The 21107-nt window shown below is 40.0% G+C and overlaps 1 protein-coding gene across 1 annotated transcript in view; it reads left to right on the top strand.

Moving 5' to 3' along the window:
• prmt3 (protein arginine methyltransferase 3) overlaps nucleotides 1-21107 on the top strand; it is a 326098-nt gene that overhangs the window by 170669 nt on the left and 134322 nt on the right. The window contains exon 13 of the mRNA XM_034163908.1: nucleotides 3859-4180. Coding sequence (XP_034019799.1) covers nucleotides 3859-4180 — 322 coding nt within the window. The remainder of the gene's footprint in view (nucleotides 1-3858; nucleotides 4181-21107) is intronic.

Here is a 21107-nt window from a genome sequence, read left to right as displayed (position 1 = left end):
GAAACTCACAGTAACGACCAGGTGGACGATAGATAATAACAAATAAAACTGGTTTTTGGGACTTCCAATTTGGATGGAAAAGACTAAGAGACAAGCTTTCAAATGAATTAAAGCTCTGTCTAGGTTTTTGATTAATTAATAAGCTGGAATGGAAGATTGCTGCTAATCCTCCACCCCGGCCCGTACTACGAGCATTCTGACAGTTAGTGTGACTCGGGGGTGTTGACTCATTTAAACTAACATATTCATCCTGCTGTAACCAGGTTTCTGTTAGGCAGAATAAATCAATACGTTGATCAATTATTATATCATTTACCAACAGGGACTTAGAAGAGAGAGACCTAATGTTTAATAGACCACATTTAACTGTTTTAGTCTGTGGTGCAGTTGAAGGTGCTATATTATTTTTTCTTTTTGAATTTTTTTGCTTAAATAGATTTTTGCTGGTTGTTGGTGGTCTGGAAGCAGGCACCGTCTCTACGGGGATGGGGTAATGAGGGGATGGCAGGGGGAGAGAAGCTGCAGAGAGGTGTATAAGACCACAGCTCTGCCTCCTGGTCCCAACGCTAGACAGTCACAGTTTGGAGGATCCAAGAAAATTGGCCAGATTTCTAGAAATGAGAGCTGCTCCATCTAAAGTGGGATGGATGCCGTCTCTCCTAACAAGACCAGGTTTTCCCCAGAAGCTTTGCCAATTATCAATGAAGCCCACCTCATTTTTTGGACACCACTCAGACAGCCAGCAATTCAAGGAGAACATGCGGCTAAACATGTCACTCCCAGTCTGATTGGGGAGGGGCCCAGAGAAAACTACAGAGTCCGACATTGTTTTTGCAAAGTTACACACCGATTTAATGTTAATTTTAGTGACCTCCGATTGGCGTAACCGAGTGTCATTACTGCCGACGTGAATTACAATCTTACCAAATTTACGCTTAGCCTTAGCCAGCAATTTCAAATTTCCTTCAATGTCGCCTGCTCTGGCCCCCGGAAGACAATTGACAATGGTTGCTGGTGTCGCTAACTTCACATTTCTCAAAACAGAGTCGCCAATAACCAGAGTTTGATCCTCTGCGAGTGTATCGTCGAGTGGGGAAAAACGGTTAGAGATGTGAACGGGTTGACGGTGTACACGGGGCTTCTGTTTAGGACTACGCTTCCTCCTCACAGTCACCCAGTCAGCCTGCTTTCCCGACTGCCCGGGATCCGCCAGGGGGGAACTAACGGTGGCTAAGCTACCTTGGTCCGCACCGACTACAGGGGCCTGGTTAGCTGTAGAATTTTCCACGGTGCGGAGCCGAGTCTCCAATTCGCCCAGCCTGGCCTCCAAAGCTACGAATAAGCTGCACTTATTACAAGTACCGTTACTGCTAAAGGAGGCCGAGGAACAACTAAACATTTCACAACCAGAGCAGAAAAGTGCGGGAGAGACAGGAGAAGCCGCCATGCTAAATCGGCTAAAAGCTAGTAGCTACGCAACCTAGTGGATTCCTAAAAACACGCAAAGTGAATAATGTGTAAATAATTTAGAGGTGATTCAGCAGAAGGAGTGCTTTAGTTAAGGCACCAGACAGGCCATGAAGCAGCACAAGTAACGCACGGCAACAGCGAACGCACGACAACGGTGCAAAAATAAAATAAAAATCCACTAGACAGGCTGTGGAGCAGCACAGGTAACGCACGACAACAGTGGTAGAAAATAAAATAAAAATCCACTAGACAGGCTGCGGAGCAGCACAGGTAACGCACGACAACGGCGGCAAAAAACAAAATAAAAATCCACTAGACAGGCTGCGGAGCAGCACAGGTAACGCACGACAACGGTGGTAAAAAACAAAATAAAAATCCACTAGACAGGCTGTGGAGCAGCACAGGCAACGCACGACAACGGTGGTAAAAAACAAAATAAAAATCCACTAGACAGGCTGCGGAGCAGCACAGGTAACGCACGACAACGGTGGTAAAAAACAAAATAAAAATCCACTAGACAGGCTGCGTAGCAGCACAGGTAACGCACGACAACGGTGGTAAAAAACAAAATAAAAATCCACTAGACAGGCTGCGGAGCAGCACAGGTAACGCACGACAACGGTGGTAAAAAACAAAATAAAAATCCACTAGACAGGCTGCGTAGCAGCACAGGTAACGCACGACAACGGTGGTAAAAACAAAATAAAAATCCACTAGACAGGCTGCGGAGCAGCACAGGTAACGCACGACAACGGTGGTAAAAAACAAATAAAAATCCACTAGACAGGCTGCGGAGCAGCACAGGCAACGCACGACAACGGTGGTAAAAAACAAAATAAAAATCCACTAGACAGGCTGCGGAGCAGCACAGGTAACGCACGACAACGGTGGTAAAAAACAAATAAAAATCCACTAGACAGGCTGCGGAGCAGCACAGGCAACGCACGACAACGGTGGCAAAAAACAAAATAAAAATCCACTAGACAGGCTGCGGAGCAGCACAGGTAACGCACGACAACGGTGGTAAAAAACAAAATAAAAATCCACTAGACAGGCTGCGGAGCAGCACAGGTAACGCACGACAACGGTGGTAAAAAACAAAATAAAAATCCACTAGACAGGCTGCGGAGCAGCACAGGTAACGCACGACAACGGTGGTAAAAAACAAAATAAAAATCCACTAGACAGGCTGCGGAGCAGCACAGGTAACGCACGACAACGGTGGCAAAAAACAAAATAAAAATCCACTAGACAGGCTGCGGAGCAGCACAGGCAACGCACGACAACGGTGGCAAAAAACAAAATAAAAATCCACTAGACAGGCTGCGGAGCAGCACAGGTAACGCACGACAACGGTGGTAAAAAATAAAATAAAAATCCACTAGACAGGCTGCGGAGCAGCACAGGTAACGCACGAGTTACATCTAGAGTTACAAATCCTCACTCATTAATATTTCCAAAATAATAGTTCAGAAGTATTTTAAAACGGCCTTTGCACTTCGATAAATTTGTATTATCACTATAGTGTTTACGTTTTACTTGTCTGTTCACATGACTGATTTTTAACATTGGTTCTTATAGGAGAAATAACTTGTTAAATATTGGTAATTCTCCAGATATAGACCCTGATCTTATTTTTTATAGAGCAGTGGATTTCAGTCCAGTCCTCAAGGGCTGCCCGACCTACACATTTTCAATCTCTCTTTGGTCTGCTACAAGCTGATTAGCTCATTGAGGTGTCTGTTAGTACTTTATTGGCTGCACACCTGACTGAGCTAATCACTGTGGCGGAGCAGAGAGGGTTGTAAAATGTGTAAGTTAAGTGGTGCTTGAAGACCAGCATGAGAACCGCAAAAAAGTATCACAGAAATTAGTGATGGATTAGCTGCCACCGCCTCTTCAGGAGTGTGTAGTACTACGTTTGCTTCCATGTTACCAGCATTTAGCGTGAAGACGGCTTCGATTTGCATTTTGTTTGGTGCCAGAAGTTGGTCGATGCCATGCAACACAGATGGGACCAGTCTTCTAAGCAGAGGACCAGTTTCTAAGCAGAGTCGCAGCTTCTTTGTAGAGGCAGTTTGAGAAGAAGCCCGGAGGAAGGAGGAAGGAGTGGAGCCGAGGTTAACTGCGAGCTAACGGGGCTACACGCTAGTTAGCCAAGTCAAGTGTCCAAAGTTAATACCGGCTGGGAAAAGTGACTGAAGCGCACTAACAGCCATAAAAACCCTGGCAGAGACAGGACTGAGCAGGATGCCAAACCTGTGAGGAAATACAAGAGGAATTGTCTTGAAGTAAGGTTGGAGTTATTAACAAGATGCCGTCCAAATTGAACTACGGAGACTTGAAAGAGTCACTTGACTCTCTGGCTGAGGATGTGTCTGCTGTCAGCTCTTGGAACTTTTGGAGGAGGTTAAACAGCTGCGCCTCCAGAATGAGGAGAAAAACCGGCGCATCACAGAGCTGGAGCAGCGAGTGGAGGAACTGGAGCAACATTCTCGTATGAACGATGTGGTCATCTCAGGAATCCAAATTAAGCCGCGCTCGTACGCGCGTGCGGTTGTTGGTGGTGGTGAGGAGCCCAGTGAGCAGGAGACGCTCTCTGTGGAGCAACAGGTGGCATCCTACCTCCAGAGTAGAGGGATAGAGTTGGACCTGGAGCACATTGAGGCGTGTCACACTGAGACAAACCGGAGAGAGGCCAACCGTCATCGTAAGATTTGCCAACAGAAGAAACAAAAAGGCACTCTTGAAGCAAAGATTCAAACTAAAAGGAACAAATGTATTCATGAATGATCACTTAACCAAAAAGAATGCCGATATAGCCAAGAAAGCAATAAACCTAAAGAAACAGCAAAGAATTCAGCAAACGTGGGTAACAAATTGTAGGATTCTCATCAAACTGAATGGTACACCAGAAGAAGCAAAAGTTATGGTGGTGAGAAATATAGAAGAGCTTGACAAATATAACTGAAAGATAAAGGTAACAATGTGAGACTCTATACACCACCATGAACATTACAACAAACATATTCACACCAAAGAACAACAAAGATACAGATTTGTTACAGAGAATCTTACAATTTAAACAAAAGGAACTGGAAACATTTAAATATACTGAGCACAACACACAAGATCAGGAAAATGAAACTGACCCGGTCAACAACCTTCTTGTTTCAATAAATATGAACTGTGATTACTATACACAAGACCAGTATACAAATGTTACGACTTCGGACGACAAATTGTCAATCATACATTTCAACAGCCGAAGTTTGTACACTAATTTTAACTCTATAAAGGAATATTTGCAACAGTTTATATCACCATTTAGTATTATTGCCATATCAGAATCCTGGTTACAAAAGGAAAAAGGTATTGATTTTGATTTAGAAGATTATGAGTTGCATTATGTAAACAGGAAATACAAAACAGGAGGTGGTGTTGCATTATATATTCATAAAACAATTCAGTTTACGGTTGTAGAAAGTATGTCAGTAACAATAGATGGAGTAATGGAATGTCTGACAGTCGAAATAGACAACAAAAAGAGGAAAAATATTATTGTAAGTTGTGTATATCGGTCACCTGGTTCAAGTATTGACATTTTTAATGAACAAATGGAAAAAATGTTCTCGGAAATAAGTACTAAAAATATACGAGGTCTCTTAGATAATAAACCGACCCTTTTATTTTTTTAACTATATGGATTTGAATGACATGCGATTACACCAATCATGCTTGAACCCTCGTGCACATGCGTGAGTTTTTTCACGCGTCGGTGACGTCATTTCCCTGTGGGCAGGCCTTGAGTGAGATGTGGTCCCGCCCTCTCGGCTGAATTCCTTTGTTTCACACGCTGCTCGAGACGGCGCGCGTTGCTTTATCAAAATTTTTTCTGGACCTGTGAGGAATATCCGAGTGGACACTATTCGAGAAATTAAGCTGGTTTTCTGTGAAAAGTTTAACGGCTGATGAGAGATTATGGGGTGTTTCTGTCGGTGTAAGGACTTCCCACGGAGCGGGACGTCCTGCAGCGCTTCCAGGCGCTGTCGTCGGCCTGTTTCGAGCTGAAAACATCCTAATTTAAGGCTTAATTCACCCAGGACATCGTGAGAGAACAGAGAAGATTCAGAAGAGGCCGGCATGAGGAATTTATGCGGACATTCCACTGTTTAAGGACATTTTTTTAATGAAAGACGTACGCGCAAATTCGCCAAGTCGTTTCCGTGACGACTCAGCAAATCTGTGTGCGCCGCGACAGGAAAAACACCTCCGTGTTGAAAACCATTTGTAGAATTCAGGCGGCTTTTAATGGCTTTCAACAAGTGAGTAACTGAGAAATTGTTTAACAGCTTGGGCATGTTCCAACTTGCCCGTTAAGATTTCCAACGGAGGTGTTTTTCCTGCCGCGACCCCCCGCGGTCGGGTCCAGCCCGACATGCGACTCTGCCCGCACGTTCTTTCATTACAAAATGACCGTTAACAATGGAATGTCCGAATAAACTCCTCATGCCGACTTCTTCTGAAAGTTCTCTGTTCTCTGACGACTTACTGCGTCAACAGAGCCTGAAATGTGGAAGTTTTCAACTTGAAACAGCGAGACGCTGCCGCCTCGAAGCGCAGATCGCCGTCAGGTGCCGTGGACCGTCCTTAAAGCGACACTACCAGACCAAAATCTCTCATCAGCCGTTAAAATTTTTACCGAAAACCAGCTGAATTTATTGAATGGTGTCCACTCAGTTGTGCCTTACAGTTTTGAAAAAATTTTTATCAAACAAAGCAACAGTCTCTGAGCCATTCCTAAACAATGAAAAAAATCGATGAGCGGCTGGACGACTCCTCACTCAAAGACTGCCCACAGGCGAATGACGTAACCGACAGGCGTGAAAAAACTCTTGCATGCCCACAAGGGTTCAAGCATGTCTGATGTAATCACACGTGATTCAAATCCATATGGTTTTTGAAAAAAATAATAAGGTCGGATACTTTTCTAATAGACCTCGTATTTGTCTGTGGGGATTTTAATATAGATCTTTTGAATCCTGAAAAACTGAAATCAATAGATGCTTTTTCTGACACAATGTATAGTATGTCCCTTTATCCAGCAATTACAAAACCAAGTAGAATAACATCTCACAGTGCCACAATAATCGATAATATCTTTACGAATATTATTGAAAATCAAGTTATAAGTGGCCTGTTCATATGTGATATCACTGATCACTTACCTGTTTTTATTGTTTATGACTGTGACCTTAAAAAAACTAATCATGACAGAGAAGTAGTCCATAAACGAATAAGAACAGAAGAAACAATAAATGCCTTCAACAGCAGTTTAAGTATACAAGACTGGAGTACAGTCTACAGTGAGTCAGATGTAGATGGTGCATATAGCAGTTTTATAGATATTTTCTGCACGTTGTATAAAAAACATTGTCCCCTTAAAGAATACTATAAAAATAAAAGATACAATAAATGTCCTTGGCTAACTAAAGGAATATTAAAAGCCTGCAAAAAAAAAAACAGCCTTTACAAAAAATGTATTAATTAAAAAACAAAAGAAGCTGAAATAAGATATAAAGTATATAAAAACAAATTAACAGAAGTCATCCGAATAAGTAAAAAGTTGTACTATGATGAAATTCTACAAAAAAATAAAAACAACATCAAAGAAACTTGGAACATTTTGAAGAACCTAATTAAACCAGGATCTTCCAATACAAGATATCCAGATTATTTTATTGATAAAAATGTTCATGATTACAACATGAATAATATAGTGAATGGTTTTAATAAATTTTTTGTACATGTTGGCCCTGATTTGGCAGCTGAAATCCCAAATCCAGGAATTCAGCAGTCTAATGAAACTATAAAAAGAAACATAAATTCAATTTTTCTTTCAGCAACAAATGAACAGGAAATAAAAGACATTGTTAATAAATGCAGAAACAAACTGTCTACAGACTGTCACGATATAGACATGGTATTAGTCAAAAAAGTCATCAATAGCATTTCAAAACCTCTGACCTATATCTGTAATTTGTCATTCCAAACTGGATGTGTTCCGGAAAAAATGAAAATTGCAAAAGTTATACCACTGTCCAAAAATGACAACAAACATATTTTTACCAATTATAGACCAATTTCTTTACTCCCACAGTTTTCAAAAATCCTAGAAAAATTGTTTGACTCTCGTTTGGAAAAATTCATAGAAAAATATCAGTTAATAAACGAAGGTCAATATGGCTTTAGAAAGAAAAGAACCACTTCAATGGCTGTTATTGAGGCAATAGAAGAAATTACTAATGCATTGGACAGAAAAAGATATGCTGTTGGAATATTCATTGATCTTAAAAAAGCATTTGATACAATTAACCATTCAATTTTAATCAACAAATTAGAGAATTATGGTATCAGAGGAGTTGCAGGAAATTGGATAAAAAGTTATCTTACAGATAGGGTCCAATACGTGGAAATGGGAAATTACAAATCTGAATGTCTTGGCATTGCTTGTGGTGTCCCCCAGGGGGCAGTGTTGGGTCCCAGATTGTTTAATATGTATATTAATGACATTTTTAATGCATCTAGATCACTGAAACTATTATTCGCTGATGATACAAATATATTCTACAGTGGTGATAATTACAATGAACTTATAAATACTGTAAATGACGAACTAAGTAAAATAAAAAAATGGATGGACAGTAACAAATTATCATTAAATTTAAATAAAACAAAAGCAATGATATTTGGTAATTATAAGGTTAAATCTAAATTACAAATATGTATAGACAGTGTCCAAATTGAAAACTCAGCTGAAAACAAATTTTTAGGAGTAATAATAGACAGTAAATTAACATGGAAAGCCCACATCAGACACATAAAAATGAAAATTTCAAAAAGCCTCTCTATTATGAATAAGGTAAAGCAATTTCTTGATCATAATGCACTCCGTACATTATACTGTTCTTTAGTTCTCCCATACTTAACATATTGTGTTGAAGTGTGGGGTAACAACTATCAATGTTCAACACAACCACTATTTATACTACAAAAACGAGCAATAAGGATCATACATAAAGTTGGATTTTTAGAACATAGCAATAATCTTTTTATGCAATCAAAATTGCTTAAATTTCATGATCTTGTAAAATATTCTACATTACAGATTTTATTTAAGGTATTTAACAAATCACTGCCAAGTAACATTCTAAAGTTCTTCTCAGTTAAAGAGTGTGTTCATAATCTTAGAGGTTTTGCCAAATTCACATTATTAAAAGTTAGAACCACTCGGAAAATTTTTTGTGTGTCTGTATGTGGAGCAAAGTTATGGAATGGTTTGGACGTCAGACTCAAGCAATGCCAAAACATTCATGAATTCAAGTCACATTATAAACAGAGGGTCTGGGATCGGTATAGAATGATTGAGACTTAACAATAAAAGCCATTTTACATTCATGGCTCATGACTCTGTATCACAATTGTTGGTTTGTGCATTATATGTTTCTTTCTTTCATATGTTTGGTTCTTCATCATAATTGGTATTGTTGTCTCTTATCATTGTTGGTATGTTTTTTATATGTTTGCTTTCTTACCGTAATTGGTATTGTTGTTTTCTTACCATTGTTGGTATGAGCATCATATGTTTGTTTTCTTTGCCGTAACTGGTATCGTTGATTTCTTACCATTGTTGGTATGTGCTTGTCGCTTGTTTATTATACTGGTATTGTTTTCTTGCTGCTGTTGGTATCTATTGTGGGAATTTACAAGTATTTAAATGTATTATTTTCTTAATTTTCTATCTAATTGACGGGAAGCAGCTATGTACTTTATGTTAAATTTGAATAAAGGGGTGGGATTAAATAAGTTTTCTTCCTCCCACTCCTTTTTGAGCAGATTCAATGTCCTGAGTTAACAGTAAATTCAGTTTTTTTGTTTTTTATGTTATTGTTAAATTGTTTTCTGTTTTTTTTTTTTTCTGTTTTCTGTATTTCTTATCCTCTGCTCAAATAAAATAGATGATGATGATGATGATGATAATCCCAGTGCTGGTATCTCTCCATTGGGTGCCTGTTCATAGGAGGATGGGCGTTAAAGATTTGTTGTTGACTTATTAGATTTTGATTCACCCATATGTGTCGATGTGCCTTGAGATCATAGGCAGCTGGACTACTGTGTGTTCCTGAGGTTAGGACGAAATCAGATGGCGGTCGGTCTTTTACATTTCACACATCAAGGCTGTGGAACAAACTGCTGAGATTAGGCCATTGGGTTTGATCGACATTTTCTCAGATCTCAGCAATTGTGATGATGGAAAATATATTTCTTAGTGTTTTAATTCTGGTTTTTTATGTGCGTTTTTTAATTATTATGACCTAGTGGTAGTGTGTTGTCTTTAGTATTTAGTTCTGTGAAGCATTTTGTTGGTGTTAAAGTGTTATATAATTAAAACTTATTATTATCATGTCATTAATTTACAGGGCAGCAGATCAGTCAGGAGGAGGGCACTTCAAATGTTAAGTTTGCTTTGGGATCTTTGCTTATTAACTGTCAGTGTGGAGTCGAAAGACTTGAGACTGAAGGACGACACTGGAGAACCAACACAATGTCAATGTCAAAATTTATTTATATAGCACATTTTCAACAGCACCAGCTGCCCAAAGTGCTTCACATGTTAAAAAACATCAAAAACGTTACAAAAGCAGAGCATTTCAAATCTAAATAAACAAAAGACAAAAATAAAACCAGACTCAAACAGCTTACATTGTATTAAAAGCCAAAGCAAAAAGATAAATCTTAAGAGCAGATTTAAAAGACTCTAAAGTTGGAGCAGTTCTGATGTTAAAAGGCAAACTGTTCCAATATTTGGGTGCAGCTACCGAACACCTCAAATCTTTCATCAAGATCCTGGCACATTTAATAAAAGCTGGTTTTTAGACCTCACTGATCTGACTGGTACATACGGAGTCAAAGGCTCAGAGAGGTATTCAGGAGCCAACCCATTTAAACAATTAAACACAAACAACAGAATCTTAAAATCAATCCTAAATGCAACCGGGAGCCAGTGGAGTGAGGCAAGCACAGGGGTAATATGCTCCTGCTTCCTCGTCCCTGTGAGCAGTCGTGCAGCAGCATTCTGGACTTGCTGCAGACGCTTTAGAGAGGACTGGTTCAACCCACAGTAGTGCGAGGTACAGCAATCTAAATGAGATGTTATGAACAAATGAATAACTCGCTCAAAAACACAAGCTGGAAGGTAGATCTTTACTTAAGATTCTGAGTTGGTAGAAACTGTCCTTAACCACAGAATTAATTTGCTTGTCCATTTTAAAGGAACTGTCAAAAATTACCCCCAAGTTTCTAACAGAGTCATGTAGCTATCAGAGAGACAGCAAAAACATTAAACGGACAAATCAATCATTTATTCATTCATTTCCTATACCCTCTTACTCCAGTTGAGGGTCATGGGGGGCTGGAGCCTTTCCCAGTAGTCATAGGGCATGAGGCGGGGTACACCCTGGACAGTACGCCAGTCTGTTGTAGGGTTGACACACATATATACACATACAAACGCACTCACACCTATGGCCAGTTTAAAGTCACCATTTCACGTAACCTGCATGTCTTTGGAAGGGGGAGGAAGCCAGAGCACCTGGATGGAACGCACATCAACACAGGAAGATCATTCAAACTCCACATACAAAAGTCCAGGTGGGAAGTGATCCCACTTGCTGTGAGGCAACAGTGCTAAGCACCACTAAGCCACCAATCAATTATTTAGTGCATTCTTAAACCTGGAAAAGTGCAGATTAAACATGATAGGTGTGAGTTCTGGACCACTATCCTGCGGACAGATGAGCACCATAATGTTTGAAAATGAAGAAGCTCCAGAAAAAGAATAAAGTTTGACCTGAGGTGTACCATCCCTTCTTTGAAAGATGTTGGAGATAGTGTTATGGAGTGCATGGCTACCAATGGAGTTAAGTCATAATTGGACTGCTGACAAAAGTTTCAGACTGTATTATCTTCCCAGATTCAGCAAAATATTTCAAAATTCATTCATTGTGCAGCTGGTTAATGACCCAAAGCATAATTCTGAATGGAACCAAAGAATGGTAAATGGACTGTACTTGTATAGCATTTTTCCTTTTTTTATGTATTTTTTTTCTTTTTTATTTATTTTCATTTATATAGCGCCAAATCACAACAGAGTTGCCTCAAAGTGCTTCACACAGGTGAGGTCTAACCTTACCAATCCCAGAGCAACAGTGGTAAGGAAAAACTCCCTCTGAGGAAGGAACCTCAAGTAGACCAGAGTCAAAGGGGTGACCCTCTGTTTGGGCCATGCTACAAAACATAAATTGCAGAACAATTCATGGACGAATATACAAGAAATGCTATTGGTGCACAGGACAGGAGGATCGCCAACACAAATACAACTCCCATCTCTGGATGGAGCTGCACCTTAAATACAGAGAAAAAACAGAATCAGGCATCAGAAAGACAAAAAATACTGTATAATTTGCCAGCATTGAACAACAAGAAAAACAGAAGAAATACTAAGGTGATCGCCAGCCACTAGCCCTAAACTTCAGTAAAAGACCCAGAATTTAGGTAAAGCTGAGGCCGCGGCCCGCTCCAATTACTAATAAATGAATTAAAAGAGTAAAAAGCGTAAAACAAAACTGTGCCGGTATGCTAACCATATGAAAGGGAAAATAAGTGCGTCTTAAGTCTGGACTTGAAAGTCTCCACAGAATCTGACTGTTTTATTGATGCAGGAAGATCATTCCACAGAACAGATCAAAAATCAAAATCAAATCAATTTTATTTATATAGCGCCAAATCACAACAAACAGTTGCCCCAAGGCGCTTTATCTTGTAAGGCAAGGCCATACAATAATTACGGAAAAACCCCAACGGTCAAAACGACCCCCTGTGAGCAAGCACTTGGCAACAGTGGGAAGGAAAAACTCCCTTTTAACAGGAAGAAACCTCCAGCAGAACCAGGCTCAGGGAGGGGCAGTCTTCTACTGGGACTGGTTGGGGCTGAGGGAGAGAACCGGGAAAAAGACATGCTGTGGAGGGGAGCAGAGATCAATCACTAATGATTAAATGCAGAGTGGTGCATACAGAGCAAAAAGAGAAAGAAACACTCAATGCATTATGGGAACCCCCCAGCAGTCTAAGTCTATAGCAGCATAACTAAGGGATGGTTCAGGGTCACCCGATCCAGCCCTAACTATAAGCTTTAGCAAAAAGGAAAGTTTTAAGCCTAATCTTAAAAGTAGAGAGGGTGTCTGTCTCCCTGATCCGAATTGGGAGCTGGTTCCACAGGAGAGGAGCCTGAAAGCTGAAGGCTCTGCCTCCCATTCTACTCTTACAAACCCTTGGAACTACAAGTAAGCCTGCAGTCTGAGAGCGAAGCGCTCTATTGGGGTGATATGGTACTATGAGGTCCCTAACATAAGAAGGGACCTGACTATTCAAAACCTTATAAGTAAGAAGAAGAATTTTAAATTCTATTCTAGAATTAACAGGAAGCCAATGAAGAGAGGCCAATATGGGTGAGATATGCTCTCTCCTTCTAGTCCCCATCAGTACTCTAGCTGCAGCATTTTGAATTAACTGAAGGCTTTTCAGGGAACTTTTAGGACAACCTGATAATAATGAATTACAATAGTCCAGCCTAGAGGAAATAAATGCATGAATTAGTTTTTCAGCATCACTCTGAGACAAGACCTTTCTAATTTTAGAGATATTGCGTAAATGCAAAAAAGCAGTTTTACATATTTGTTTAATATGCGCTTTGAATGACATATCCTGATCAAAAATGACTCCAAGATTTCTCACAGTATTACTAGAGGTCAGGGTAATGCCATCCAGAGTATGGATCTGGTTAGACACCATGTTTCTAAGATTTGTGGGGCCAAGTACAATAACTTCAGTTTTATCTGAGTTTAAAAGCAGGAAATTAGAGGTCATCCATGTCCTTATGTCTGTAAGACAATCCTGCAGTTTAGCTAATTGGTGTGTGTCCTCTGGCTTCATGGATAGATAAAGCTGGGTATCATCTGCGTAACAATGAAAATTTAAGCAATGCCGTCTGATAATACTGCCTAAGGGAAGCATGTATAAAGTGAATAAAATTGGTCCTAGCACAGAACCTTGTGGAACTCCATAATTAACCTTAGTCTGTGAAGAAGATTCCTTTCTCTTATCATGCCCAGGGGCACAATAAGAGAAAGCTCTGTGACCCGCAGACTTCTTATTCACCTTAGGGACACAAAGTAGTCCTGCACCCTGAGAACGTGAAGCCCGGGCCGGTACGTAAGGGTTAATTATGTCACCTAGGTAGGGAGGTGCCAGTCCATGAATAATTTTATAGGTTAGTTGCAGAACCTTCAAATCTAATCTCACTGGGACAGGAAGCCAGTGAAGGGATGCCAAAATGGGTGTAATGTGGTTATACTTTCTGCTTCATGTCAAAAGTCTGACTGCAGCATTTTGAACCAATTGGAGACCCCTAATGCTAGACTGCGGTAAACCAGAAAATAGAACATTGCAGTAGTCCAATCTAGAAGAGATAAATGCAGGGATCAGGGTCTCAGCATCAGCCATAGACAGGATAGGATGAATCTTTCTATATTTTGCAGGTGGAGGAAAGCAGTCCTAGTAATATTTCTAATGTGGAGGCTAAAGACAATGTAGGATCAAAAATTACCCCAAGGTTCCTCACTTTGTCAGTGTGATGTATGACACACGAGCCGAGGATGAGCGTTAACTGGTAAAATTGATGCAGATGTCTCACTGGACCAAGAACCATCATTTCAGTCTTATCAGAGTTTAAAAGTAGGAAGTTTCTAGACCTCCAACGTCTCACTGCTGCAAGGCAATCTTCTAAGGAATTTATGTGAACAAGATTTCCAGCAGTTATCGGCATGTATAACTGAGTATCATCTGCATAGCAGTGAAAGGTAATCCCAAAACGCCACAATATGTGCCCCAGGGGTGCTATATAAAGGAAGAAAAGCAGGGGGCCTAAGACAGACCCCTGTGGAACCCCAAATGTCATGTCACTATGGTAGAGGTAGTGTTACTGTACAAAACACAGTGAGAACGACTGGTCAAGTATGACGTCAGCCATGCAAGGGCACTCCCAGTAATCCCAACATGATTTTCCAGCCTATCAAGTAGAATATGATGATCCATGGTGTCAAATGCAGCACTGAGATCCAGTGTTGCCACAGTTACTTTGAAAAAGTAATCCAATTACTGATTACTCCTTGAAAAAGTAACTTAGTTACTTTACTGATTACTCAATTGTAAAAGTAACTAAGTTAGATTACTAGTTACTTTTTTAGTTACTTTCCCCATCTGCCGACAACAACCCATGTCAACATGACAATGATACCTGTTTTGCCAAAACTCACTTTATAGTCACCCTTTCTTGACTTCAATGAAAACAAATACTTGTTTTATAAAAAGTAAAATAAGGACCTCTTTCTTGACCTCATATTTAACTGTTGACAGCACTGTAACAACCTACATTGTTTATAAATGTAACTATTAAATTCTAACATTTTTCTAACATTTAAATTCTCTAAACATTTTACTTGTTGAAATTATTATTATTTTAAGCAGTATTAGTAGTTGTAGTACAAAACGGCTTCAAAACTGGACCTTTAATCTAGGGGTGTTGTGGGGGAGGGGGGCACATCCTTGCCCCACGCCCCCATTCCATCTGGATTCGCCCCTGCTTTGGCGTTTGAGCACAAAGAATGGATAACATTTATTTATGCAGAAAACAGGACCAGATTTACAGGTAAGAAAGTTTTATTGCGTTTTCACATCATGTGGTCCTCAGAAAGAGAGTTTAGGTGCATTTGAGTGGAAAACAGTGTTAGTTGTTGACGCGTCGCGGAGGATCAGCTGTTTTTAACGAGACGATACAGAGCGGCTCAGCTCAGAATTCTAAATAAAGGAGGGAAAAAAGTATAAAAATGTCTTTGTAAAGCTCAGTGCAGGTGTGCTGATCACCGCGCTTTAAGAGGTGAGGACGAGTCGAGCAGCTGCAAAAAAACGTGGATGAAAAGCTCACAGCTCACTTAAAGTGGGCAGTTCAGTCGAACCCCGACCTCCTGCCCACAGACCAAGTTTAATGCTGCTATCGACCCACAATGAAAAATAATAGTAACGCACAGTGACATGGAGAAGTAACTTTAATCTGATAACTGATTTGGAAAGATTAACGCGTTAGATTACTCATTACTAAAAAAAGTGGTCAGATTCCGGCATCACTGCTGAGATCTATCAGCAACAGAACTGTAGTGGTGTCCGAATGCATTGTAAGCAGAAGATCATTCACTACTTTAGTGAGAGCCGTCTCTGTGGAATGATATTTTCTAAAAGCAGACTGTAGTGGCTCAAAGAGATTATTCTCAGTAAGATAGACTAGCTGCCGTGACACCACTTTTTCCAGAATTTTAGAGAACAATGATAGATTTGATATCGGCCGATAGTTTTTCAATACACTAGGGTCAAGATTAGGTTTCTTAAGTAATGGTTTAATCACTGCAGAATTGAAACATTTAGGAACAGATCCAGAAGTTAAAGAAAGATTAATCATTTCCAGCACAGTCGGCCCAAGAGTGGGCCACAGGTCCTTAAACAGTTTTGTTGGTATAGGATCAAATAAACAGGTTGTGCTTTTTGTTGACATTACGAGTTTTGTCATCGTGCATAGTGAGATACTATCAAATTCTGTAAATCTAGGTAATACCTCAGTAGTGGTGTCCACCTCAATAGCAGGGTGTAGTGGCTGGGTTAAGGCATGCCGGGATATGTTTAACCTGATGTCTTCTGTTTTCTTAGAAATCCAGGAAAGTAATCCAGGAAATCTTGTGCTGTAAAAGGAGAGTGAACTACAGGTGGTTGTCCATGCATAAGTGTTGCCACCGTGTGGAACAAGAACTTTGAGTTATGCTTGTTTTTGTTGATCAAATCAGAGTAGTAAGTCCGCTTTGTAGCAAATAATGCATGCTTATAGTCTAAGATAGTATCACGCCACGCAAGTTGAAATACTTCTAATTTTGAACGACGCCATTTCTGTTCTAGACCTCTTGCTTTATGCTTAAGGTCACGCAGATAATCATTGAACCAAGGCGACTGTGATTTGGGGAGCGCAGTTTTAACACAGGTGGTGCAATCATGTCGAGTGTAGTTTTGAGCACTGAGTTTAAACTATCCACAAGTCTGTCTACTGACTGGGTATTTGTCAAATGTGAAGCTAAGACATCAGGCAGTCTAGCTTCGAGTTCAGTCTTAGTTGAGGAGTTGATGCATCGCCGTACTGATATATAAGGTTGTTGTTCCAATAAACACGGCAGCGAAACTTTAATCTTAATAAGTGAGTGATCAGACACCACTGATGTAAGAGGCATGATGTCAATATTTGTGACAGCAATACCACGTGCGAGAACCAGATCCAGGGTATTTCCACTAATGTGCATCGAATCCCGAATGCATTGCCGAAATCCTAATGCATCCACAATTTCCATAAATGATTTGCAGAGGGGATCAGAAGGCTTATTTATATGAATGTTAAAGTCACCAGTGATCAGAACGTTATCTACACTAGTTGACAAGTTAGAGATGAATGCACCAAATCAATCAATCAATCAATCAATTTTATTTATATAGCGCCAAATCACAACAAACAGTTGCCCCAAGGTGCTTTATATTGTAAGGCAAGGCCATACAATAATTACGTAAAAACCCCAACGGTCAAAACGACCCCCTGTGAGCAAGCACTTGGCGACAGTGGGAAGGAAAAAACTCCCTTTTAACAGGAAGAAACCTCCAGCAGAACCAGGCTCAGGGAGGGGCAGTCTTCTGCTGGGACTGGTTGGGGCTGAGGGAGAGAACCAGGAAAAAGACATGCTGTGGAGGGGAGCAGAGATCAATCACTAATGATTAAATGCAGAGTGGTGCATACAGAGCAAAAAGAGAAAGAAACACTCAGTGCATCATGGGAACCCCCCAGCAGTCTAAGTCTATAGCAGCATAACTAAGGGATGGTTCAGGGTCACCTGATCCAGCCCTAACTATAAGCTTTAGCAAAAAGGAAAGTTTTAAGCCTAATCTTAAAAGTAGAGAGGGTGTCTGTCTCCCTGATCCGAATTGGGAGCTGGTTCCACAGGAGAGGAGCCTGAAAGCTGAAGGCTCTGCCTCCCATTCTACTCTTACAAACCCTAGGAACTACAAGTAAGCCTGCAGTCTGAGAGCGAAGCGCTCTATTGGGGTGATATGGTACTATGAGGTCCCTAAGATAAGATGGGACCTGATTATTCAAAACCTTATAAGTAAGAAGAAGAATTTTAAATTCTATTCTAGAATTAACAGGAAGCCAATGAAGAGAGGCCAATATGGGTGAGATATGCTCTCTCCTTCTAGTCCCAGTCAGTACTCTAGCTGCAGCATTTTGAATTAACTGAAGGCTTTTCAGGGAACTTTTAGGACAACCTGATAATAATGAATTACAGTAGTCCAGCCTAGAGGAAATAAATGCATGAATTAGTTTTTCAGCATCACTCTGAGACAAGACCTTTCTAATTTTAGAGATATTGCGTAAATGCAAAAAAGCAGTCCTACATATTTGTTTAATATGCGCTTTGAATGACATATCCTGATCAAAAATGACTCCAAGATTTCTCACAGTATTACTAGAGGTCAGGGCAATGCCATCCAGAGTAAGGATCTGGTTAGACACCATGTTTCAAAGATTTGTGGGACCAAGTACAATAACTTCAGTTTTATCTGAGTTTAAAACCAGGAAATTAGAGGTCATCCATGTCTTTATGTCTGTAAGACAATCCTGCAGTTTAGCTAATTGGTGTGTGTCCTCTGGCTTCATGGATAGATAAAGCTGGGTATCATCTGCGTAACAATGAAAATTTAAGCAATGCCGTCTAATAATACTGCCTAAGGGAAGCATGTATAAAGTGAATAAAATTGGTCCTAGCACAGAACCTTGTGGAACTCCATAATTAACCTTAGTCTGTGAAGAAGATTCCCCATTTACATGAACAAATTGTAATCTATTAGATAAATATGATTCAGATAAATATGATTCAAACCACCGCAGCGCAGTGCCTTTAATACCTATACCAAATTCATCTAAGAATTCAGAATATGGGCCATGAGGCCTATATACAGTGACAAAGTAATACGACTGATCTTTATTCTTCTGACCTTGGCAATGTGTAATATCCTGAGCAGAGCGGAGAATCAGATGCTGAAATGAGTTATATTTGTGACCCCCAACAGCTAATAAGCTAAACCTGGATTTCTAAATAAGAGCAACACCCCCGCCTTGCTTTGCATCACGACGGATGTGACTAAATGTATATGCTGGTGGGCAGGCCTCATTTAATGGGAGGACAGCTGTAGGTTTAAGCCAGGTTTCACAGACCCCAATCATATCTAAGTGATGATCAATAATTAGATCATTGATCAACAATGATTTTGAAGACAGTGATCTTATGTTAATGAGACCCAGTCTAAGGACCTCAGTGGCGTTGACAGTTGAACTGTTTGGGTTTAGGGGTGGTTCCAGAGTAGCATATATAAGATGCCTCGAAGTAGGTTTAGGTTTGAGACATTCCACACGCGTTGTAGTTAGCAGACAGGAAATCTTTGCTGTTGCTGGAACAACCACTGGGCCATCCTCAATTTCAACATCATCCAATATAGTAATGGGTATTAAGTTTGGAAAGCATATCCCTCTATGATTTTATGGACACGTCTACAGAAGCAGACCTTTTGAATCAGAAGCTCAAAAGCTCTTTACAATGATGCCCTTAGCGATTGTCTGGTCTGGCTGGGGTTTGAACCAAGGATCCTCTGGTCCAACGCTTTACCACTACACCATCACCTCCAGTGAAATATTCACCAAGGAAGAAACCCTTTGTCTTGTGATGTATTTGGGTTCTACCCTTGAGGCCGTCAGTGAGAGAAGGATTTTCAATAGGATATAAAATAATTATTTATGATGCAGGGATCAACAGTGCAACGTAAGTGTCAAGCAACAGTGCACCAAATAAAAACGGCAAAGAAACATATAAAACAGTAAAAAGTGTTGTATTTTCTACCAGGTTTACCTGTTTGGGATTAAAATGCCTTCAAATGAAAGCTGAAAGTCTGCATATTTAATACTAGCTGGGGTACCCGGTGCTACCCGGGTTAACCTGTTTTAGACATAAGCCAAATGCCAATCATTTTAATCAAAACAATTGCTCAACATTTGTTTTTGTAATGCTGATATCTTATAGTAGTTAATGGGCTAAAGTTTGTCCAGCAGAACTATAAGAGGTGGACTCCCCAAACTAAGTCGAAATACTTGGTTAAAAGACAAACACATTTGAAGTCCTTCATGCAGACTTTGTTTTGCAATCAAATTTATAACAAAATTACACACAAAAGGTAGGTAACAGTAAATGTAAATATGAATGTAAATATCAGTGAATCATAATTGAGGTTACATTGCAATTTTACAAACACAAAATGAATGTATTCAGACAGGAAGGCAAACTGGGTTGTACAGGACAGTCAAGTGCTTAACAGTTGAGAACATAAAGTAGTTGAAGGAAGGGATTAAATAAACATAGATGGCCTACACATATACAGGGCTGGAAATTTGAATCTGCCTGGTCATATCCACAGCCTCAGCCTAAGCATGTTGTTGTTTTGCTGAGTGTGCTGTGGCTGTGCTGTGCTAAGTGTGCTGTAGAAAGGGATTAAATAAACAGAGATGGCCAACACATATACAGGGCTGTAAATTTGAATCTGCCTGGTCATACCTACAGCCAGCTATTTTGGAGGTAATTTTCAGTTCAACTTTTAAAAAATTGTACCAGTTTGTTCCCCATGTCATGAGGATTTTGAATATATAGAGTTTTTAGGGCTACATATTATAGTTTGGGAGTTTATCCCGGACAGACAGAAAGATAGACAGAAGTGGCAGCATGAAAAGCACATGGTACAACACTGTATGGTCTTACATAAATAGCTTTTTTGGGGGTAATTTTCAGTTCATCTTTTTAAAAAATGGTACCAGTTTGTTCCCCATGTCATGAGGATTCAGAATATATATAGTTTTTAGGGCTACATATTCTAGTTTGGAAGTTTATCCCAGACAGAAAGACAGACGTAGCCCTTTATGTACATAGCTTTAGTTTCATCACCAATACGTTGCAGTCAACAGCTAAAAATCATTCAGAACCCATGTTAATTTTAGCATGCAATTTTAATTTAGTGTTTAATGTTCTGACAGTGCAGAGCAAGTTAGTGCCATACGAGTCATGCTACAAATACATAAACCTGCATTTGATTCCTGCTCACCTATACGTATCTGTCTGTGTCCTTGGACAAGACACTTGTGAATCTGCACAAACCTCGGCTTGGGAAGTAACCTGTGATGGAATGGCATCCTGTCAAGGAAGAGTCATGGACTCATCTGCTTTACACAAAGAAGAGATGGGCTCTTTTTCTTCATCGTCTTCTTCTTCATTCACTTCTTCTTCTCCTTCTCCCGTCTGTCTGTCTATTAGCAGGATTACATCAAAACTAGTGCACGG

This window comes from Thalassophryne amazonica, chromosome 2 (genome assembly GCF_902500255.1).
Source record: "Thalassophryne amazonica chromosome 2, fThaAma1.1, whole genome shotgun sequence".
NCBI classification, from domain to species: Eukaryota; Metazoa; Chordata; class Actinopteri; order Batrachoidiformes; family Batrachoididae; genus Thalassophryne; species Thalassophryne amazonica.
Note: the sequence above shows the minus strand (reverse complement) of the source record. Positions and strands in the feature narration are given on the sequence as shown.